The sequence below is a fragment of the Caloenas nicobarica genome, chromosome 6 (genome assembly GCF_036013445.1).
Source record: "Caloenas nicobarica isolate bCalNic1 chromosome 6, bCalNic1.hap1, whole genome shotgun sequence".
Taxonomy (NCBI): domain Eukaryota; kingdom Metazoa; phylum Chordata; class Aves; order Columbiformes; family Columbidae; genus Caloenas; species Caloenas nicobarica.
In genome coordinates, this window is record NC_088250.1 from 5,742,069 (window position 1) to 5,760,922 (window position 18,854).

General features: G+C 40.2%; 1 protein-coding gene across 12 annotated transcripts in view; it reads right to left on the reverse strand.

Moving 5' to 3' along the window:
- Nucleotides 1-18,854, reverse strand: part of PCNT (pericentrin) — an 87,135-nt gene that overhangs the window by 10,907 nt on the left and 57,374 nt on the right. For 10 of the 12 annotated variants that reach the window (XM_065638343.1, XM_065638344.1, XM_065638340.1 and 7 more), the window contains 14 exons: nucleotides 18,187-18,339; nucleotides 17,446-17,616; nucleotides 16,060-17,175; nucleotides 10,701-11,228; nucleotides 9,784-9,889; nucleotides 9,201-9,355; nucleotides 7,734-7,931; nucleotides 7,281-7,454; nucleotides 6,454-6,649; nucleotides 5,513-5,726; nucleotides 4,689-4,839; nucleotides 2,595-3,311; nucleotides 1,277-1,557; nucleotides 651-753 (listed from right to left, as the gene is read on the reverse strand). In XM_065638343.1, the coding sequence (XP_065494415.1) occupies nucleotides 651-753; nucleotides 1,277-1,557; nucleotides 2,595-3,311; nucleotides 4,689-4,839; nucleotides 5,513-5,726; nucleotides 6,454-6,649; nucleotides 7,281-7,454; nucleotides 7,734-7,931; nucleotides 9,201-9,355; nucleotides 9,784-9,889; nucleotides 10,701-11,228; nucleotides 16,060-17,175; nucleotides 17,446-17,616; nucleotides 18,187-18,339 (4,263 nt within the window). The remainder of the gene's footprint in view (nucleotides 1-650; nucleotides 754-1,276; nucleotides 1,558-2,594; nucleotides 3,312-4,688; nucleotides 4,840-5,512; nucleotides 5,727-6,453; nucleotides 6,650-7,280; nucleotides 7,455-7,733; nucleotides 7,932-9,200; nucleotides 9,356-9,783; nucleotides 9,890-10,700; nucleotides 11,229-16,059; nucleotides 17,176-17,445; nucleotides 17,617-18,186; nucleotides 18,340-18,854) is intronic. The other 2 variants (XM_065638347.1, XM_065638336.1) reach the window with 1 other exon arrangement.

The following is an 18,854-nucleotide window of genomic DNA, read 5'->3' on the forward strand; positions in this document are numbered from 1 at the left end:
TGCTGTGGATCTGCTATCAAGCAGAGAGAGGCTGAATCAAAAAGAGCCAAGACTTAGCCCTAAATCCCCCAAATTTGTCTGAAAGAGCTGCAATGTGAAGATCTCTTTATTATGAGAGAGAGATGGAAACGACAGGGCAAAGTTACCTGGTGAGTGAGATGGAATCTAAAAGCTATGTACTTGGTATCAATAGACCCGAGCTCAGTCTTTGATAATCCTCAGACTTGTATCAAATAGTATTTGCAACACTGCAAACATCAGTCAAAACACTAACAAACCTCTATTGCGCTTCTCGAAAGTTACTTTACAATTTGCTCAAAACCAACTGTCTTTGGATGCACAGAGAAGCAGCAGCAACACATTCCAGGGTGGCAGAAGCAGACTGCAACACAACAAAAAAGCCAGAGTCTGATACTAAAATATGTTAATATAATGACAGTGCGAGTACAAGAGTATGTCCTTTTTCCATCCCCAAGGCAAAACACATTTTTCCTCAGAATGTTTTACCAAACAGGGAAGTGGAGGGGGGAAAATCAAAAATTAAACAAACAGCAACAACAACAACAAAAATCAACTTATATGTGTACTGCAACCCAAAGTATACAGAACAACTTTACTGATAATTGACAAATATATGCTGTTTTTCTTACCTGAGATGCAGGAGTAGACAATAAATCTGATTTTAGTTCCTTTAACGTCTGCAGTAAAGAGGCTACAGCTTCATCATTTGATGCAGACCAAACGTTAACTGTTCTGTAAAACAGAAATACTTTTTTTAACATCAGGTTGATTTATAGTAATGTTAATGTACATTTGATACCTTCTCCCCACTGGATGACCTTTACATTTTGAGGCTGTACTTATGGATTATTCATCACACAAAATACTATGAATACACACAGGAATTAGCAAGTTTTGTTAATTTTTAAGAGTAGAATTTCTAAATAGTGCCACACAGCATTTATTCAGAACTCTGTATTTTATACCAGTCTGAAATTCTACCATGCAAATTCAGGCTGCAGCAAAACATCACTAGTATTTTACTCTGCTGCCAAAGAAATAAGAAATTACTGCTCTTTGGCCACTCATTCCTGACACCTCGTTTTTCTCTGCCATGCTCAATGGAGTTTCCCATTCTAATCCTGAAGGTGTGTTGATTAACCTGTTTTTTGATTCCTCTCTAATTAGCCTTCTGCAATTGCCAAACTGCCAATTGATGCTTTCCCATAGGATGGAAAGGATGATAAAGAAAACTATTTTATGAACAACCACTCACTTATCTACAGTTTTATATACGAACTCATTCAGGTGCACAGCTACAAAAAGCAACTGCTGTCTTATCTTCTCCAGCTGTTGTTGCTGCTGTTGCAAATGTGATTTTTCACTTTCTTTCGTCGTGGCCTGTTTGGCATTTTGATCTTTGTTTAAGGTACACAACGGTTCTTGCTGACGCTTTGGAGATAGGCGATTTCTTTCTCTTTCTTCTAATACTGCCAGTATTTCCTGCAGCTCTTTAATTCTTTGTGCATCCCTCTGGTGTTGCTGTTCCAAGTTTTGCTATTTGAACAGAATAAGTAGTAGTTAATTGCATCTTATACACAGATACACACATATGTATACATACTCACATATAAGTGGTTTTTTGTTTGTTTAATACACACACATACACAGACTGCAAATACAAGCGTGACACCTAAGCACATCCAACTCAGTGTTCCTTAACTCACAGACCATTTTATAGGGGCAGATGCACTCCTCCCATCCCGAAAGCACCAGAAACTTCCAGTCTGATAGACCAGTATGGTCATGCACATGTCTCTTGGCCAACAGACAAGGCCATTCACCAATGAAACACCTTGGTTCAGAGAAGTTTCTAGAACGCTCCCATAAATGATTACAGCTCAGCTTCAACTTAGATTATAAATGGACCTCACTGGAGACTCCCATTGAGTTGGCCTTCCTTGGAGCAGTAGGACTGCAGTGGATAAACCCCACTTCTGCGTGGTTCTCCACTAACAGTTCTGGTTAGAATAAAGCCTGTTTGGAGCTTATCACCTGCCTAAACTGATTTTTGGGGTGCCCTCATGACACAGGACCACCAGGAAGCCATTTAATGACACGGGAGCAGGCATTTTCTCCATCTGTTTCCAGACGTGGTGACTGAAAAGTCTCCAGAGGGCCTGCAAAGCCTCCATCCTCCTCTAATGAAAGTGACGGAGCTGAGAGACAAGAAGGGTGAAACCGATACTATCACAAACCATAATTAGGAACCTAGCTCAAAATAAGGGCAATGACATGAAACCTAGTTCAGTTCCATCTCTGTTTAAGCCGTATTCTTCTCCATCCATTAACAACCAGCAATTCCCAGCACAGGCAGGGATGTGAAGATCAACTTCTGGCAACAATAAATCCAGACACCAACCCCTGAAAACAGCTGTGTGTGAGAAATGCAGGAAGAGAGCTCATCTAATGCATTTTTCAGAATTCTTTGTTCAAGGGAAGGAAACATTTCAGTTAAATAACGCCATCCACAGGGTTAAATCCCAGCTGGTGGCTATTCCAATGTAAGGCAAGGCTTGCAGACACATTCTCACCAGTCTTTCCTGATCTCTCTGCCACTCCTTCTGCTTCTCTAGCTCTGCTTGGTGCTGCTGTCTTCGCTCTCTCTCCTTTTCCTCTTTCTTGTTTTTATCTTGCTCTTTCATTGTCTTGACGAGCAACTGCAGTTGTTCCCAGTCGGCTTTCAGCTTCGCCTCCCTTTCCTTCTGGGCCTCCAGGGACTGGATTACCTCTTGCTTTTGACCCTGAAGAGATTCCAGCGTCGCTCGCAATTTGTCACTGGCCTCTCTCTCCTTCTGGGTTTCTTCGCAGCACAGCTGCACTTCGGCCTCTAGCTGCCTTTGGGAACGAATGGCCTTCTGGTGCATTTTCTCAATAACAGCAGCTAGCTCTATAGTTCGGGACCTCTCCTCTTCCAGCTGGGCTTGGAGCTCTCGAACAAAGGCTTGTTCCAGCAGCGACTCCCTATGCTGACAAGAAGCACCTTCTTTCACTCTCATGCTCAACTGTTCTGTCAAAACACGTTCGTGATTCAAGGAATTCAGGAGCTCCAGCGAACGATTTTTCTCAGCGTCCAAATTTCTCTGGAGCTCCAACAGTTTGGTCTTTTCCTGGGACAGCAATGCTTCACAGCGGGAGTGCTCGATCTGCAGTTCCTTGCGGAGATTGTCATTTACCGTTTGCTCGTGCTCCAAGGATACGGAGAGCTGGCTGTTCTGCACCAACTGCAACTCCAGAGCAGCCTGCAGCTCCTGTTCAAAAGGAGAAAACACATATTAATAGTCCAGCACAAACACTCATATATGGGGCAGGCTGGCAATTAGCGATTCTCAACCTCCTGTTTTATCCAGGAAGAAATTCAAGATTGAACTAGAGTAGTTCAAGTATTGAAAAGGTTAAATTGAAAATTACAAGTTTAATTGTCTAACTACAAGTGTCAGAAGCATGGTTGTGAGCAACATGACACCAAGTAACAAAACCAGAGATTGTCATGTTAAAATATCTTCCAATACATTCTTTTTAAATTCAATTAGTAAGACCCTCATTAGGAAAATGGTTATTCTTCACATCATTCAATCACCTTCATAAGTGACATCTAAAGCAGAACTCACAGAATCATAGAACACCAGGCTGGAAGGGACCTCAAGCATCACCTGGTCCAACCTTTCTTGGCAAAAGCACAATCTAGACAAGATGGCCCAGCACCCTGTCCAGATGAATCTTACGTGTCCCATGTTGGGGAACCCACCACTTCCCTGAGGAGATTATTCCAATGGCTGAATGTTCTCATCGTGAAATATTTCCCTCTTGTGTTTGTCTAAATCAACCCGTGTTGATTTAAAAAGAACCAAAAGTGTAAGCAGTAAGAGTAGATGTAAAACCTCTGGATTTTACAGCCTGTTTCTTTAAAACAGACAGTACAGACTGATAAAAATAATCCATCCCTAGGTCCGTTTTGAGAGTTACCTGTTACCGTTTGGTTATGGTTTTCAAGTTTATAAAAAGGCTAATGTTAAATCTCCCTCTTTTTCCAGCCGCCGTAGGCCTTTTACAAGAACAGTCATTGCTGTTACAGTATCAGAGAAAAAGTTGTTCATTTGCTTTCTGCTCAATTTAGAAGAAAAGGAACAAAAAAAGACTTTGGTTAACCTCCAAAAGCACATGTTAAATTGGAAAGGCTTCAGTTACTCTCTGCCAAGCATGTGTATCATTGGGTTGCTTGCTTTCTAATCTCAGTTGATCATACACATCACATCCTCACAGCACGTTTGCTCTGAAATAACAGGTGCAGTTGCACAATTGTAGAATCTGGCTCTCCCCACAGACCAAGGGCAGCAGAAAACTGACCCAAATAATGTAATTGCAGAAAGGTAAGGCTCCAAACACACTAAGAAGATACAAAACCAAAACAAAACAAACAACTTTTGCTTATTTCGGCATGTGCAATTGAGGAGGCTAACAAAATAAAAACCAAAATAAATGCTACGGACATTCAGTAGAAGTTTGAGGGCTTTTAAATAGTTATTAAACAAAAAACATTGAACATAATAAGTACTGCAAAAATAACTTGTTAGTTCACCTCCCTTGGTGCATGAAGTTAACTGAAGCACTGAGATGCAGGGTTTTACCTCCAAGGCCTTTGTCTTTTCATCTCCTGCTTTCTTATGCTGAAGCTGCTGTTCCTCAAATAAACCTCGTAGCTCCGTTTCCTTCAGATGTGCAGTCTGCAAGTCTTCAAGTGCAGCTGTCAAATCTTTTTCTTTTTTTTCCAATGCGAAACTGCAAAGTTCAAAACGACACATCTGTGATCAGAACAGAACATCCATCCCCAGAACCGGAGACATTTTGGGCTAGTTTTTGTGAGTTGGTCTATTGACTTGTTTCTTTAAGATGGCCCCTGCCCTTTCTAAAGAGGGTCAGTTTTCAAGCCACAGCTATTTAGCATCTGAAAGATTTATCTCCCTGCAAGCAAATCTAGAATTGCTCTATTTAGGAGAAGTCATCTGTCCTAGCACAGCAAACTGTTATCCTGTTAGAGGGAAGAAAAACATAGGCATACACTAAGAATAAGGAGGGGGGGAAGAAAAAAAAAAATACACAAAAGACATCAGGCAAACAGAAGTAAGAACCAAAAGACTAAGACAAAAGCTGCAGGAGTGGGGTACATCAAGGACACAATGAGCCAGTCTTGTGCTCTTTTAGTACGCCGGTACAACATGCACTTGTTTCCACAATCTTCTCAGTCAAGGCTACAGAAAAGGTAAATATGCAAATCTGGACAGAAGATCAGATAAGTTTAGGCAGTTAGTAAAGAAAAATGAACATATCTGTGAAGAGAGACAGAGGTTAGTTTTCCTCCTTGCGTTTCCAAGTGCCGAGCCATTTGTGGATCCAATGAGTATAAAGCTCCTTCAGACCTGCTGATAAATAAAAGAATAAATCTACTCCTCACCGTAACTGGTTTATTTCCTTCTGAAGCTTTTCCACAGATTTCTGCAGCCTTTCATTCTCTTGCTTACTTTCATAAAACTCTGCTTTCAGGGCTGTTTTTTCTTGATTCAGGAGATCACATGTTTCAGAAGCTCTCTTCTGCTCCTCAGCCAGGGTGCTGTGCAAGTCACTTACAACAGATTTCTCCTGCTGAAGCTTATATTCTAATAATTCAACTGGGATAAGAAAATGTTAACAGTTGTTTGTATTACAGAGAATTTGACAATATGTTATCAGTTACACTGGTTCAAGTTGAGGAAAAAAAATCAGCTGTGTTAAAGTGGTTTTGTCTGGAGAATTCATTTATTTTCCAACATGAATCAGCAGAGAGATGCACATACAGAGAGCTGGTCTCTCTCTCTATACTGGCTCTGCTGCTAAAGGACTTTCTGAAATTCATGCCCAAGTCTCTGCTTCGGGATCCCCAGGGTGAAGAAACGTCTCTAACTACCAGGCAAAGTGAGAAGAACAGGAAAGCTGGCGAGACTATATGAGCTACTCTGATATATTGTGAGCAACCCATTACTAATGGATTCTAAACTTCATTAAGCAAATCCACCCATTTACTAGCGAATATATGCATAAAGAAAACCAAAGGTATTTTACTGTTGTTCATGGGTTTGCTACATGCGTACACTATGTAATAGTCACCCTTCAGTTCTGTTGCTTTGGGTTATTTTAAAGCTTATCTTTGCTTTTCAGATTTTTTTTAACTACTCATATTAGAAAGAAGAATTCCTTCCTCTGCTAAAATTGTAGGAAACCTGAGAGCATTAGTAAAACTGAAGAATTGTACAGCATCTGCTTCTTTGCAAAACCATCTTTTTTTTTGTTTTATCTTCTAGGCGAAAAAGGAAAGAACTGACATAAAAGAGCAGGAAACAAGAACTCAGCAATTACTACCTTTCCTCCGAAGGTGATGTTCTTGTTTGCTCCCATGATCTTCTGCCTTGGTGAGGGTTTCCTGCAACTGCTGCAGCTTCTCCTGGTTCTGAAGGTGCGTCATACGTAGCTGAGCTCGGAGGTCTTGTATTTCACAGAGCAAACTGTTCCGGTCTGAGGAGAAAAGGTGCTCTACAATCATCTGCTTCTGTTCCTCCTGAAAAATGAGCCAAGTCCTGTTAAATCTGCAAGGCTATTCCCATATTTTCTACAAAGACAAACTCTTGAGAAACCCTTGAAGTACAAGTTCTATACAGAGGGAACTTCAAATGACTAAGTTAATTCTTCATGTTGATATTAAGTAAAGAAAAACCTCACTTCACTAGATTCCAAATAGAGTAATAGTTATTAATAATAGTTTATACATCATAGTTACAACAAGCCATCATCTGGTCTGAACCTAAATACTAAATATTATCAGTAAAAAATCCCAAGCAGATATTGAGTTAGCTCAATATGTACCCTTTGCACGAGAAGTCTGTGAAGCTCTACATGGAATTCTTCCCTTCTCCTTTTTATCAAATATTTCCTTTTCACTATCACGATCTCCAGGTCACTATTTTTCTGAATGCTAGCTAAAACAATCCACAGGTTTTGTAGCACGATATAAAAAGTTCGAGAAAAATTGTACCAAAACATAGACTATAAAAGCTTACTGATCCCACTCCATCTGGATTAATGCACACGATAAGATTTAACAACAGAAGTAGTAAAACTATAAAAACCTTAAAAAATATGGGGGAATAGATGAACTGATATATGAGCATAACATTAAGAGGTTTTCTTACTTGTTGTTTCATGATATATTCCAGTTTTTCCACTAACGAAGCTTCATCACCAGACCCAGTATTGGAGAAGTGAGACTTCAAGTCAATTTGCAACACATTTCTCTCCTTCTCAAAAATGCTCTGTACTGCTTGCAGTAGTTCTCCTCTCCAGTCAGCAGCAATACCTGAATGTTCCTGTTAAAAAAAAATATATATACACACATATATACATTTTTAAAAACAGCATCTCTGACAATCTCTAATCCATTGTCTTTCATATATTTACCGTCTAAGAATATACCTGTTAATTTAAGCACGCCAAAGGTGTTTGAAGAGGCCTATTCAAATCTCAGAGTCACTTGCCCCTCATACTTTTTTATATATATATATACACACACACAAACTACAAAGCAATATACATTTATATATAAAAAACGGGTTAGCTTGTTTTAAAGGATATTTTGATTGCCATACCTTGTCTCCTCTATCTGCCACCTTGCTCAGGTAATCTTTCAGCGACTGTATGGCATCCAGCAAGGCTAGGCCCTCCTTCTGCCATCCCTCCATCGCTGCTCTGCTCTGATGAACATTTTTCAACTCTCTAAAGCCAAAGGGATGTTCTGACAATGCCAATATTTTGCGGCTCTCTTCATACACCATCTTCAGCACAGTCTGAGAAGGAAAAAAAAAACCAACCACCAAAAAACCATAATATTAGGAAACAGGCATCAGCTTCCTGACAGTGCAAGAGTGTGATGGGATAGCACTAGACGACAAAAGTAATATCACCTAACAAGCAAGGTCAATATTTAAGAATACAGTGGCTACTGTATTCTTAACTCCCGTATTCGCAACATTAAACACAAATGGCAGCCTTGGCCAGCATATCTTATTGCTGCGTACATCAACGTGCTAATATGCAGTTAAGCCGAAGGACCGTACTTTGTCGTTTCTGAACTATTCAGCTAACTTTCGTGGGAATAAATTAAATTCTATTAAAGTCTGAAGGCATGTTACTAAAGCCCAGTGATGCCAGAAAATTGAATTACGTATTTAGACAACCTTGGCTTAATTTAGCAGATTATGTACAAATAACATCTCCCAAAACAATCAGTCTTAATAATTTACACAGTGGAAATAGTTTCCTCTGACATTGTCAGGCAAAATAAACTCTTTTAAATAAATTCCCTGTTCACAAACTATTACATCATGCACAGATGTTTCCTGGTTGCTTTTCAAGGAAGGTCACTGGAGATTTAAGTCCTTTTCTCCGTGTATCTCATCAGAAACATCCCAGCCTCGATGTGGAGCTGTTCCTCATTGCTACTCACTCCAACAACACCACAGAATGCTTTTCTTTAACTCTTGATAGTCTTTCTTTGCATTTTTATGACTGACTCAACTTTTGAAGCAACTTGGGTTGCTTTTCTGTCACCGAAATCAAAATAGCGATTATTTCAAGAGCAAATCACTGCTCAGTGTTCTGTATATTCTTCCTGTTCCTTGAACTGACTCTGAAAGATCCCTCCACTCCTTGCAGTGGTGTTTCCACAGCTCCCCAGCATATCAGAATGATAACAATAGAGAGGGGAGCATTATGTCACCTAACTATGCTTATTTATGAAACAGCTTTCTGTAAAGCCTCCAAGAGAAACCCATAGATCAGGTCAATCAGTTCTTGTACCGCCACATTCTGGAACATCATCAGTCCCGTCCTGGCAAAACTTTTTCAATTCTAGCAAGTACAAGCAAGACAAATGTCAGTAAATTTGTCACATGAGATACGCAAAAAATGACTCAAGAACTGCAATCAACTTGAAGTTTAAACCACTACAGAACAGTTTACACTGTAAAGGTACCAGCTAAATATTTTATATTAGTATTTCATTTTTGCCATTTCAGTTTTAATTTGCTGGTATGCTTATATTAACCATGTATTACCTTCAGCTGTGGTGAAAGTATATCCTTTTCTCTCGTTGATTCCATAACATCTGGAAACATTCCACAGTACTGCAGATAAGCCATGAAACTGGCATCTAAGTGGTCTGATGTTTGTAGCTCCTGCTGTAATTTAGCTGCCAAATTTGAGCTGGTATCTGAAGAAAAAGACAGCCCCCTCAGACCTCAAGTGTTACGAAGATGAAAAGAACTTGAAATCGGCATAACCGCTTTCAAAACAGCCACGATTTCTTCTGCTAGCGTGAATGCAGGGTCCGCTGAAGTTAGTTGGTTGAGATCTCATCTAACTTAAACAAGTAGAAAGGTTTTAAGTTGCCTTTAGCACCAGAGAAAGCGTTGCAGTTAAGTCAGGACTCACTAAAACCCCATATAAAGATGAAAAGCTAAAAGCAGACTTCCACTAGCGCAAATATACAAGTCTTTCTAAGAAAGTACCACCTGACAAAGGCATTTGCTTTCATATGAAAGATCTACAGTAAAAGAAAATGGGAGAAAGAAGAAACGTTATAATATTTTTATACTGAAGTTAACAAAAGGTAAAATGAATCTACAAAGTTAAACTTACTGCTGCCACATCCATCGCTCATTGCATCTGCGGCAGATGCTCTTGATCTTACATCATCTTGTAAATCAGAAGGGGTTAAAGTGAGATTATCAGCTTCTCTCATCTGCTTGAAAATAATTTTTCACATTAGTTATTTGAATCCAGCTGTAGAGTTGTCTGCATTTATAACAACTTAGTTACTACTCATTCCATCTCATTTTTTTCTCCCTTTCAATAGTCTTAAGAAACGGACAGATATTTATAATGAATTGCTCTTCAAGAGCAAGGCACAAAATATACAACTGAAGATTAATTTTCTGAAGTACAGACTTCCTGTGAAATGATATAGACACAAATATCAAAAATATTTCCTTTAAAAATAAAACCCTCTATTCTCCGAGTTTTAAACAGTCTCTTCTAACACTCAACAATAGATACTCATAAGTGGAGAACTGTTACAGTAAGTTGAGTACTGTGGTAGCAAAAAAGTTTTACCAGTTTCAGCTCAGTTACTTGCACATGAAGCATTATCACAAATTTATCGGTTACTTCCATGTAGCATCACTACCAAAGCACCAGGATTTGAACAGTTCTCTCAACAAATCTTCCAAGAGCACAAGAGCAACACCCGTATTTTTACTGGCACCACATCAGCAGCACATAGATGTGCAGGACACAAAGCCTACTGTAAGCAGCTTATTGTTCAATTTTAGGGTTTAGAAGATTGTTTTCAAATATTAGAAGCAGTGGTAAGCAGTGTTTTAATACAGAATTTGCTCTGCTATCTGACAGTGAGGGAGGAACAAGCAATCCCACATTCAGAACGTGACTGGACCTTCCCCTCTCGGCGTGTAAATTTCTGCTACAATGATCTGAGGGGGGCAGAGCTGAGCAGTCTTGTTTAATTAGATTTAAATCCGACACAAAATATCACATACCAAAATCTTCTTCTCCATATCTTGGTCATCATCAACAGAGTAGGTACTTTCAGAGAAAGCTGGAGATTTTCTGCCTGCTCCCACTGCTGCTTCCTCACTGGCATTTTCATACAGGTTAGAATATCCCAGCAATATGGAATTGTTGTCTTGCATGGATGACCTGGTGTGCATAACTTCAAAATCTGTGCTTTCACCTTCCGAAAAAGGTGTCAGATGAAGCACCGGTTGAAGTTCCATGCTTGTATCTTGCTTTCTCACAATCTCAGGTGAGCCCCATGAAGCCACGTCTGCAATGGAATTCTGGAAGCCTTTGGAAGTTTCTTTACCTATGTTCAAATTGTGTTTTGGAGAATCTGGAGTTTGATGAATTTCCAACATTTGCTGGCAATGCTTTTTCAGATCTTGCTTGTCCTCAGAGTTGTTGATCACGTCCAGTTCCTGAGGCAAGATATTTTCTTGTGATTGCTTCATCTGAGTTTTTTGATTTATATTGTGAGTTGTCAAGTCAAACATAACTTCATCTTTTTCCTACAATGAAATAACACATATTAACTGTTTTACGGAATTTGAATAAGATTTTAAATATGATTTTACAAACTGAAAAACATGCAATTAAAAATATCTTCTCAAATTTAAGAGTTGTATCTATTATTATTCCCAGGTTTTATGTAAACATGATGCAACACCTTTGTATATTTGATATGCCAGCTAACCAGGCTTTTTAACAAGCATATCATCAGTTGGAGGAAAAAAAAAAAAATCTGTACAATAAGCAAAAGTATTTCTGTAAAGCTGACTTTTGTATCAATCAGGAAAAAATGGTAATCCTTGTTGCTGTGTGGATAATCTTCCTATTTTCAAATAAATACAAATAAAAAAACTGTTGCTTTCCAAACTGGACAAATATCCTGCATTATCTTGAGGCTCAATTCCTGACCCAGGGCAGCAAGAAGAAATGGTTAAGAAGTCATCTACTGACATTCCTACACCTGCCATTTCAATGCAACATCGACCATCTACTTCTAGTTGCTGGAGGGAACAGTAATCATGCGAGACACACAGCAGCCATGCACACCAACACACTCTATCCGAAATATTTGGTGAGGCCATGCTTCTACCTTTTAGCGGTCTGTTCCCACAGGGGTACTTTACCCATTTTTTTTAATTATTATTTTTGCAAGCATCAAACAACAAGCTTAGGTCTCTGATGATCAGCAACACCGAAGCCCGTTTGTCAAGCTCTGACTCAATAAAAACAGACACAGTAGGTCAGACCAAAGTCTTTCTACCCAACCACCAGCTCGGACAGAGGCTGACAGGGCACAGCCAGCATGGACACACGGGTGTCCAGCTCCCTCCGTTCCGTGATCCCTGCACATAAGTACCTATTCTCCACTCTGAGGGCTTGGGTATGTGAGTGGCCACAGAACACAGATACATCCCTGCCTACAAGGGCTCGCATTTACTCAGCATTTCTATATAAAGAGCTCTCCTCCCTTCCCAAAGCTTCTTGAAGTTACTGTTCTTTTCCTATGCCCTGAAAGCTCTTTTCAACAAGCAGGTGTGTCACAGACACCAAGGGCACAGAGCCCCTGCTCCAATAGTCCCACCGCTTGCTCCATGAGTCAAACCTCCTCCTGTCTTTCAGCCTCTCAACTCGCTCCGCTGGAGCCTGACATCCAAATGGAACATCTCTGAACCACAGCATGAAAATACCTTTACCACCATCCTTGTGACCTCAGGGATCCAGTGTGCCCATCACCAAGCGATTTAGGAGCCCTAAGGCCAGTGCCCAACTCCCTGTAATTCCAGGGCTTACTGATGCCATCGGTACAGAAACTCTTAAGGGAAAAGTAGGCACAAGTGTGCTCACAGCAAAGGCCGTGGCTCTTCTGTGGCAGAAAAGAGAATCTAGAGCATACATTGAGCATGCCACGCTGCAGCTTCTCTTCTAATGCCTCCACAACTTAAACAGAAGGTCTGGCTGCCTTGCTCCCTCCGCTTTTTTCATCTTCAGTGCCCCAGGCATCGAATCCTCTCAAAGCCCCTACTCACTGCTTTAAGAGAGATCTGTCTTCCCTCTCTTCAATTCAGGAATTTTTGGATCCCTAGCTCTGCGGTTCCATCTCTGTTTTACCACCATCATCCTGGAGAAAGCTGAACACCACCAGAACAATCATTCCGCACAGGAATTTGCCCTGTCGCAGTAAAGCAGCGGCTCCCCGAGCACAGCTGCACATCCCCGGCCACACACGCAGTCACCACCTTTCTGTTTGACAGCTCTTGGTTGATTTTTCCTTCAATCGCTCCACCTACGTAATTTTAAGATAAAATTACTCTTTTGACTTCTTAGATACTGTGGTTAAGAGTCTAAATGATGCACAGTTTGAAAAGGTATTTCTTTTAGTTTATTTTAAACCTGCTACCGCGCAAATTTCATTTCATCCTCCATACCTCTTACATTGTACGATACAGTGAATAATTGTTCTGTCTCTCATTTTGGACCATCACCTTAATCCCTTTGTATTAATCGTCCACCTCAGTTGATGAGCCCTATAGCTGCCAGTACTTTAACCTTTTAGCTGCTCCTCCAGCTTTCATATGAATATATTTCCTAATTTTCACATTGTTCTCACTTTTGAAGCCAAGAATAGGGGGTTTCTTTGCTCTTCTAAGAATGCTGCATTTGTTTGCATTATGTTCACTGCTACACAAAGGGTCTCCAATGTTAACAATTTGAACGAACTCTCATTCACTATTCAGGGTTAGGTAAAGAGCTGCTTAATCTCACGTGGGTTTTCTGTTTGGTAATCCAAGCAGCAGTCATTTCTCTGCCTCTGAAAATATTCTGTATAATGGCATTTAGCTAATTCATGCTAGAACAGAAGTACCCAAATACTATTTTTTTTCCCCTTCTCCAGCTCTCAGGTTCATGGTCACTATCTTGCTCAGGTATTTGACATTCTAAACCAAATATTGCGCTTTTCCTTACGGTTCTAGCTCATACCAGTATAGAAGAAGGTCTATCATAATGAATGCCTGAAGACACAGTAGTTTAGTTATTTTGCCTCAATATATTCTCCAGCTTTGATGATCATCCTTCCTCAGCATACTTTAAAACTTTTAGCACTTAAACGTGGAAATACATATACTAACATATATACAAGAACTTAAACATTTCAGAATCAAAGCTTCTACTTGAAAAGTGATTTTTACGTCATTCAGCTGCCCCCAGAATTCCAACACACCTTTATATCCTTCAAAATTCTACCAGTTCTCTCTTCACTGAATCCTAACTCCTTTTTTGCTGAACCTAAATCGGAATTAAGTTCTTCTTTATGAGATGCCATCTTTACAATTACATTCTTTTCATTCGGTGAAGTGTTTGTAGCCTTTAACTCTCCTTGCAGTGTGTTCGAAGGAAAAATATTTAGTTGAGCTGTTTCTGTACTCATATAGATTGTATATTTTCCATACATTCTCAAATTCTATCTATATCTACAGTAACTATGATTTTAAAGCTGTAGATGCACCTCACACTGCATATGCATTTTACATGACAAACAGCAATAAATAACACAGTTGGCTGGAACTCACACAGCATATTCTGGTAATACAAGCTTATAAAAGATAATAATTACTAAGCTGAGATCAAGCAGCTGTACTCTTATTCTGGACAAGAAAAAGACAGCGTTGCTGCATGTGGTTTCCAGCAGAAAGCTAGTAAGTGACCTTCATGGGTTACATACCACTACTAAGTGCATACGACAACTTGAAAGAGACCTATAGAGACAGATAAAAAAAGCACAGCCAGTAAATCTGGTACATAGTGTATTTGGTTATGGCAGTTATTTATGTTCTTTAACCAAGGATCTAACAATCACTATCTGTGTAAGCAACATGGTCCAGTAGGACACTAGACTGGAAACCAGGTGCCTAATCTCTGATGCTGCCTTGTATAAATACATCTGATGGGTTGATGTACGTTATTCCACAGAGGTCACTCAGCACTGTTCCCACTTGATCTCTTTTTCCGAGGGATTTCTGAGACAGACTCTGAGTGTACAGTATCACCTAGGCAAATGGCACTAATCCAAACTTCTAAGCAAATAAAAATACAAACACATTTTGCCATCATTTCTACTTGGTGCTGAAAAGCCATCTCCCCTTCCCACTACAAAGGGGCAAGTAGTGCTGTGTAAGTCAACCGCCTTGGATTTTCATACCCATATCACACTAAAAGTCGGGGCTCCCCAAACCCGCGTAAGCCCGACCCATCTTTTTTCCTTTGCTATGCACTCAAACTTTTTCCGTGTAATCCCTCTTATTGATCACCTCTGTGAGCCAGCCTGAAAAGACAGTAAGTTGATACACGACAGAAAACTACAGGTCTTTGAAAAACAGGTCATCTGGGTCCTATCTGCTCCTATCTGGAGCAAATGCCAAAGTATTTTAAAGCAGTTGTGCAAGACAGCCAAAAAGCATGGCGAATATTGTCCTAGTAGCGTGGGGTGGGCTGACCCTGGCTGGCTGCCAGACGCCCACCCGGCCGCTCTCTCACTCTCCATCCTCAACTGATCAAGGGGAGATAATAAGATGGAAAGAGCTCACGTGTGGACATAAAGACAAGGATATCATCTACTAGTGTCTCTCACAGGCAAAACAGACATGGCTTGGGGAAAACTTATTTAATTTATTGCTATTAAAATAGAGTTTGATGGCAAGAAACAAAGAAACGCTGACACAGCCCCATCCCTGCTTTTCTCCCCAGGCTCAATTTCAATCCTTCCAAACTCCTCTGCCTCCTCCCTGCTGTGTGGATATCTGCTCCAGCACGGTCTCTTCCACGGGCTGTTTCTCACACTTCTTTTTCCTCACTCCTCACTGCCTGGGCAGCATTTTGCCCTTCCTTCAATAGGTTTGTGCGCAGTGCCGCGCACCCGTGGCCGTCCTGCGGCGGGACCAGCTGTGCCCAGCACAGAGCAGCCCCGGCCTTTCCTCAGAGAGGCTCCACCGCAGCTCCCGCGCTGCCAACACCTCACCACCTGCACCCAATGCATACCTCATGATCCAGGCCCAAAACCATACCCAGCTCAGAAAAACTGTCTGGATTAGGTTTCCACATAGGCTTGCTCTGTCTTTAGTCCTTCCAGGAATCTACCTCCAGCCACTGCTGAAGAAACTACACAAAGACAGACAGACTCATCAACTGACTCACCACAGCTGTTTTTACGCCACATTATTCGTCTTCACCCTTTCTTACAGCACTGAAAAGGATAAACTATAGGGCTTTATAAGACCAAAAAAAAAAGATAACTTTAAAAAATAAATAGTACTATTAAAAAACCAAATCACATACCAGTTTATCAGTAGGGGAAGCCAGTACTGCAAATGGCTGATCAACATTTGCTTCTCGTTCTTCCAGTTCCTCCGTTCCTTTTTTAAGGACTTTGCCTTTTCTTTCTCTCTGGCAAAACAGCTTGAGAACATTCGTCTCTTGACAACCACGTTGCCCCTTTGGCTTGTATGACTCCAGCTGTGAAATAAGTTCACCTCTTTCCAGTCGTAAGGCTTCGAGCTCTTCCGAATATGCCTCAATTTGATCTTTCAGTTTTGCAGTGCTGCCTTGCAGTTCATTGATTTCTCTCTGATAAGCTACTTCTTTCTGATTCAGTGCTTGCACCTGGAAATCAAGTCTAGAAACTTCTAACTGAAGACTGTAAACATCTTGAGCCTGACTTGCATCTCTCTTTTCCAACTCAGCTTGAAGCTCTGCTGCCTTTTTTGTTAAGTACTGCAACTCAGTTGTGTCAGCTTCTCTTTGATTTGCTATTGTCTTCATTTGTGTATCTTTCTCTAGAATATCTGCTTCCCTTTCTCTCACAGTATCTTCAAGTTCTTGAATGCGAGAAGAAGTTATCCTTGCTTCAACCTCTCTCTGAGAAAAATGTGTTTGAAAAAGGCTGTACTCTTCCTTAAGTGCATTGTACTGTGTTCTCAGAGAGTTTAGCTCTGCAATATGCTGCTCTGACGACTCTCGTAATTTTTTGTGTTTTTTCTCCAAAATTTCCACTTCCATTTTGAACTGCAATTCCTTCTCTTCCAACTGCTGCTGCAGAGCTTCTCTAGCAGTTGAGACAAGCTCTAGTTCCTCCTGAAGTTCTCTCACTTTGGAGAACAGCAATGCATTTCTTCTGTTTGGGTCAGTATCGCCCTGAAAATCTACCTTCCTCAACTCATTCTGGAGGTTTTCCACTGGCGTTCCCAATGCATGTTGATAGAGATCATCTTGGTTGTCACTAACTTCATGACATACTGGTCCAAAGTGTGCCAGCTCTTTTTGAAGCTTCTCAATTACTCCATGGAGTTGCTCTACCTCTTCATCTTTGTCCTTACGCAGCCTCTCCTGGTCACTGTGAAGGTGCTCGACAAGTGATCTGAGTTCTTCAATTTCAGATTTTTGATCTTCCACAATCTGAGCAAAATGATAAGGTCTGAATGTTACTGTATGTAGGCAGAATTACTATTGCATGTGGAGTTTAAATTACATTTTTCTTCTGAATTACACGGGCATTAATTCACACATTTAACAGCAGAAAGAATTGCACACTTCAGCTGGTAGCTACTTAAAATACTCTCTACCTTCCCAAGAGAATTATCAAACAGATTTCATTTAAAAATAAGATTCTGTATACCTGGCTTCCCTCAAAGTCAAGCAATGAACACATATAGTAAGTACTCTTACTTTATTCTCCAGAGTATTCTCTAGCTCGTGCTGGAGCCTCTTCATCTGCTCATTCAAGTGATCAATTTCTTGATTCTTTTCTTCAAGTAGTGCTTGTGGGAATGACAAAGCTGAGGAATCGCTAATACCCAGGTCCTGATTTTCCTTCACTTGAAGTTCTGCTAGTTCCTCCTGATCAGAAAAAACGGCAATCTTATTAGAAAGGATTTACTTTCTCTCCCAACCTAATGGCAGAACAGAATCAAGGCCTTTACTCTCCTCCTTACTATGATGTTAAAGAACTCAAGAACCCTACTCCAGCTACTTTGTTTAGATTTATACCACTGGATTAGATTGCCGCAACATTTCTCAGCTTTCAAGGTAAGAGATGAACACTCTAGTTGCCAGACTGACAACCAAACTGTTTTCTAACTCGTAACATTTGCTAGGGCTGTGGAGGCCAGGAATACACACAACTATGACAACACTGTATTTCATAACCTGTCAGGGCCAGAACAAAGCTAAGCTTTTTATTTACAAGAAATGATTGTACATGATAATGCCATAAGCATGAACCTAGAGTATCGGGGTTGTTTTGTGCTATGATAATGAGCATTAGCCTTGTAACAGTAATGCAATATTCCCTTGGCAAGACAAACAAAGTAAGCATCTGTTAATATCATCAGAAGATGAAACCGCAACACTCAACAAAGGAGGTCTCTGAAGTTTCAGCTGGTGCCCACTAAAGCATAGGAAACCTACCTTCAAGTGTGCGTTCTCTAACTGAAGCTGGCTGATCCTGGAAGTGCTAAGGTTTTTTTGCATCTCTAACTGCATGTTCAGCTGCAATATCTCCTCATTTTTACTGATCAAATTATCTTTACATTGTTCTAGTTGGTCTAATAAGCTTGCAATCTAAAAAAAAAAGAAGAAAACACACTGTTGTTTCAATTAAGCCCTCCTATTTAAGCAGAAAAGATAAAACTTCATTCATTGCCTTATTTACTGAGAACAAGTAACTTGAGCAAACTCTATGATTTAAACTCTCTCTAATCAGTTTGCATTCATAAAATACTTGAGACTTAAAAAGAGTAAGAAGTTAGTGCTTCAGCCCCACAGCTGTGAAAGTACTGCAAAGGTGGTTTTCCATTTTCTTTTTTAAAAAATCCAACTGCTCAGAAAAGATGCGTTAATCTATGTTCTGAACAATCAAGGCTTGACTACTGATGTAATTTGACATAACGCTTGGAGAAACATTAGCATTTGATGTCTAATGTAATCACAAGCAGTTAACATAATCACATTTACTACAACGTTAGTCACTGGGTTATTTGAATGGCTCCAATTCCCAGCTACAAGTTTGCACAAAATGTTTCTGCAGTTACGCAAGTGACTGGAAAGTCCACAGGACCCTGCCAAAACTCGTAATT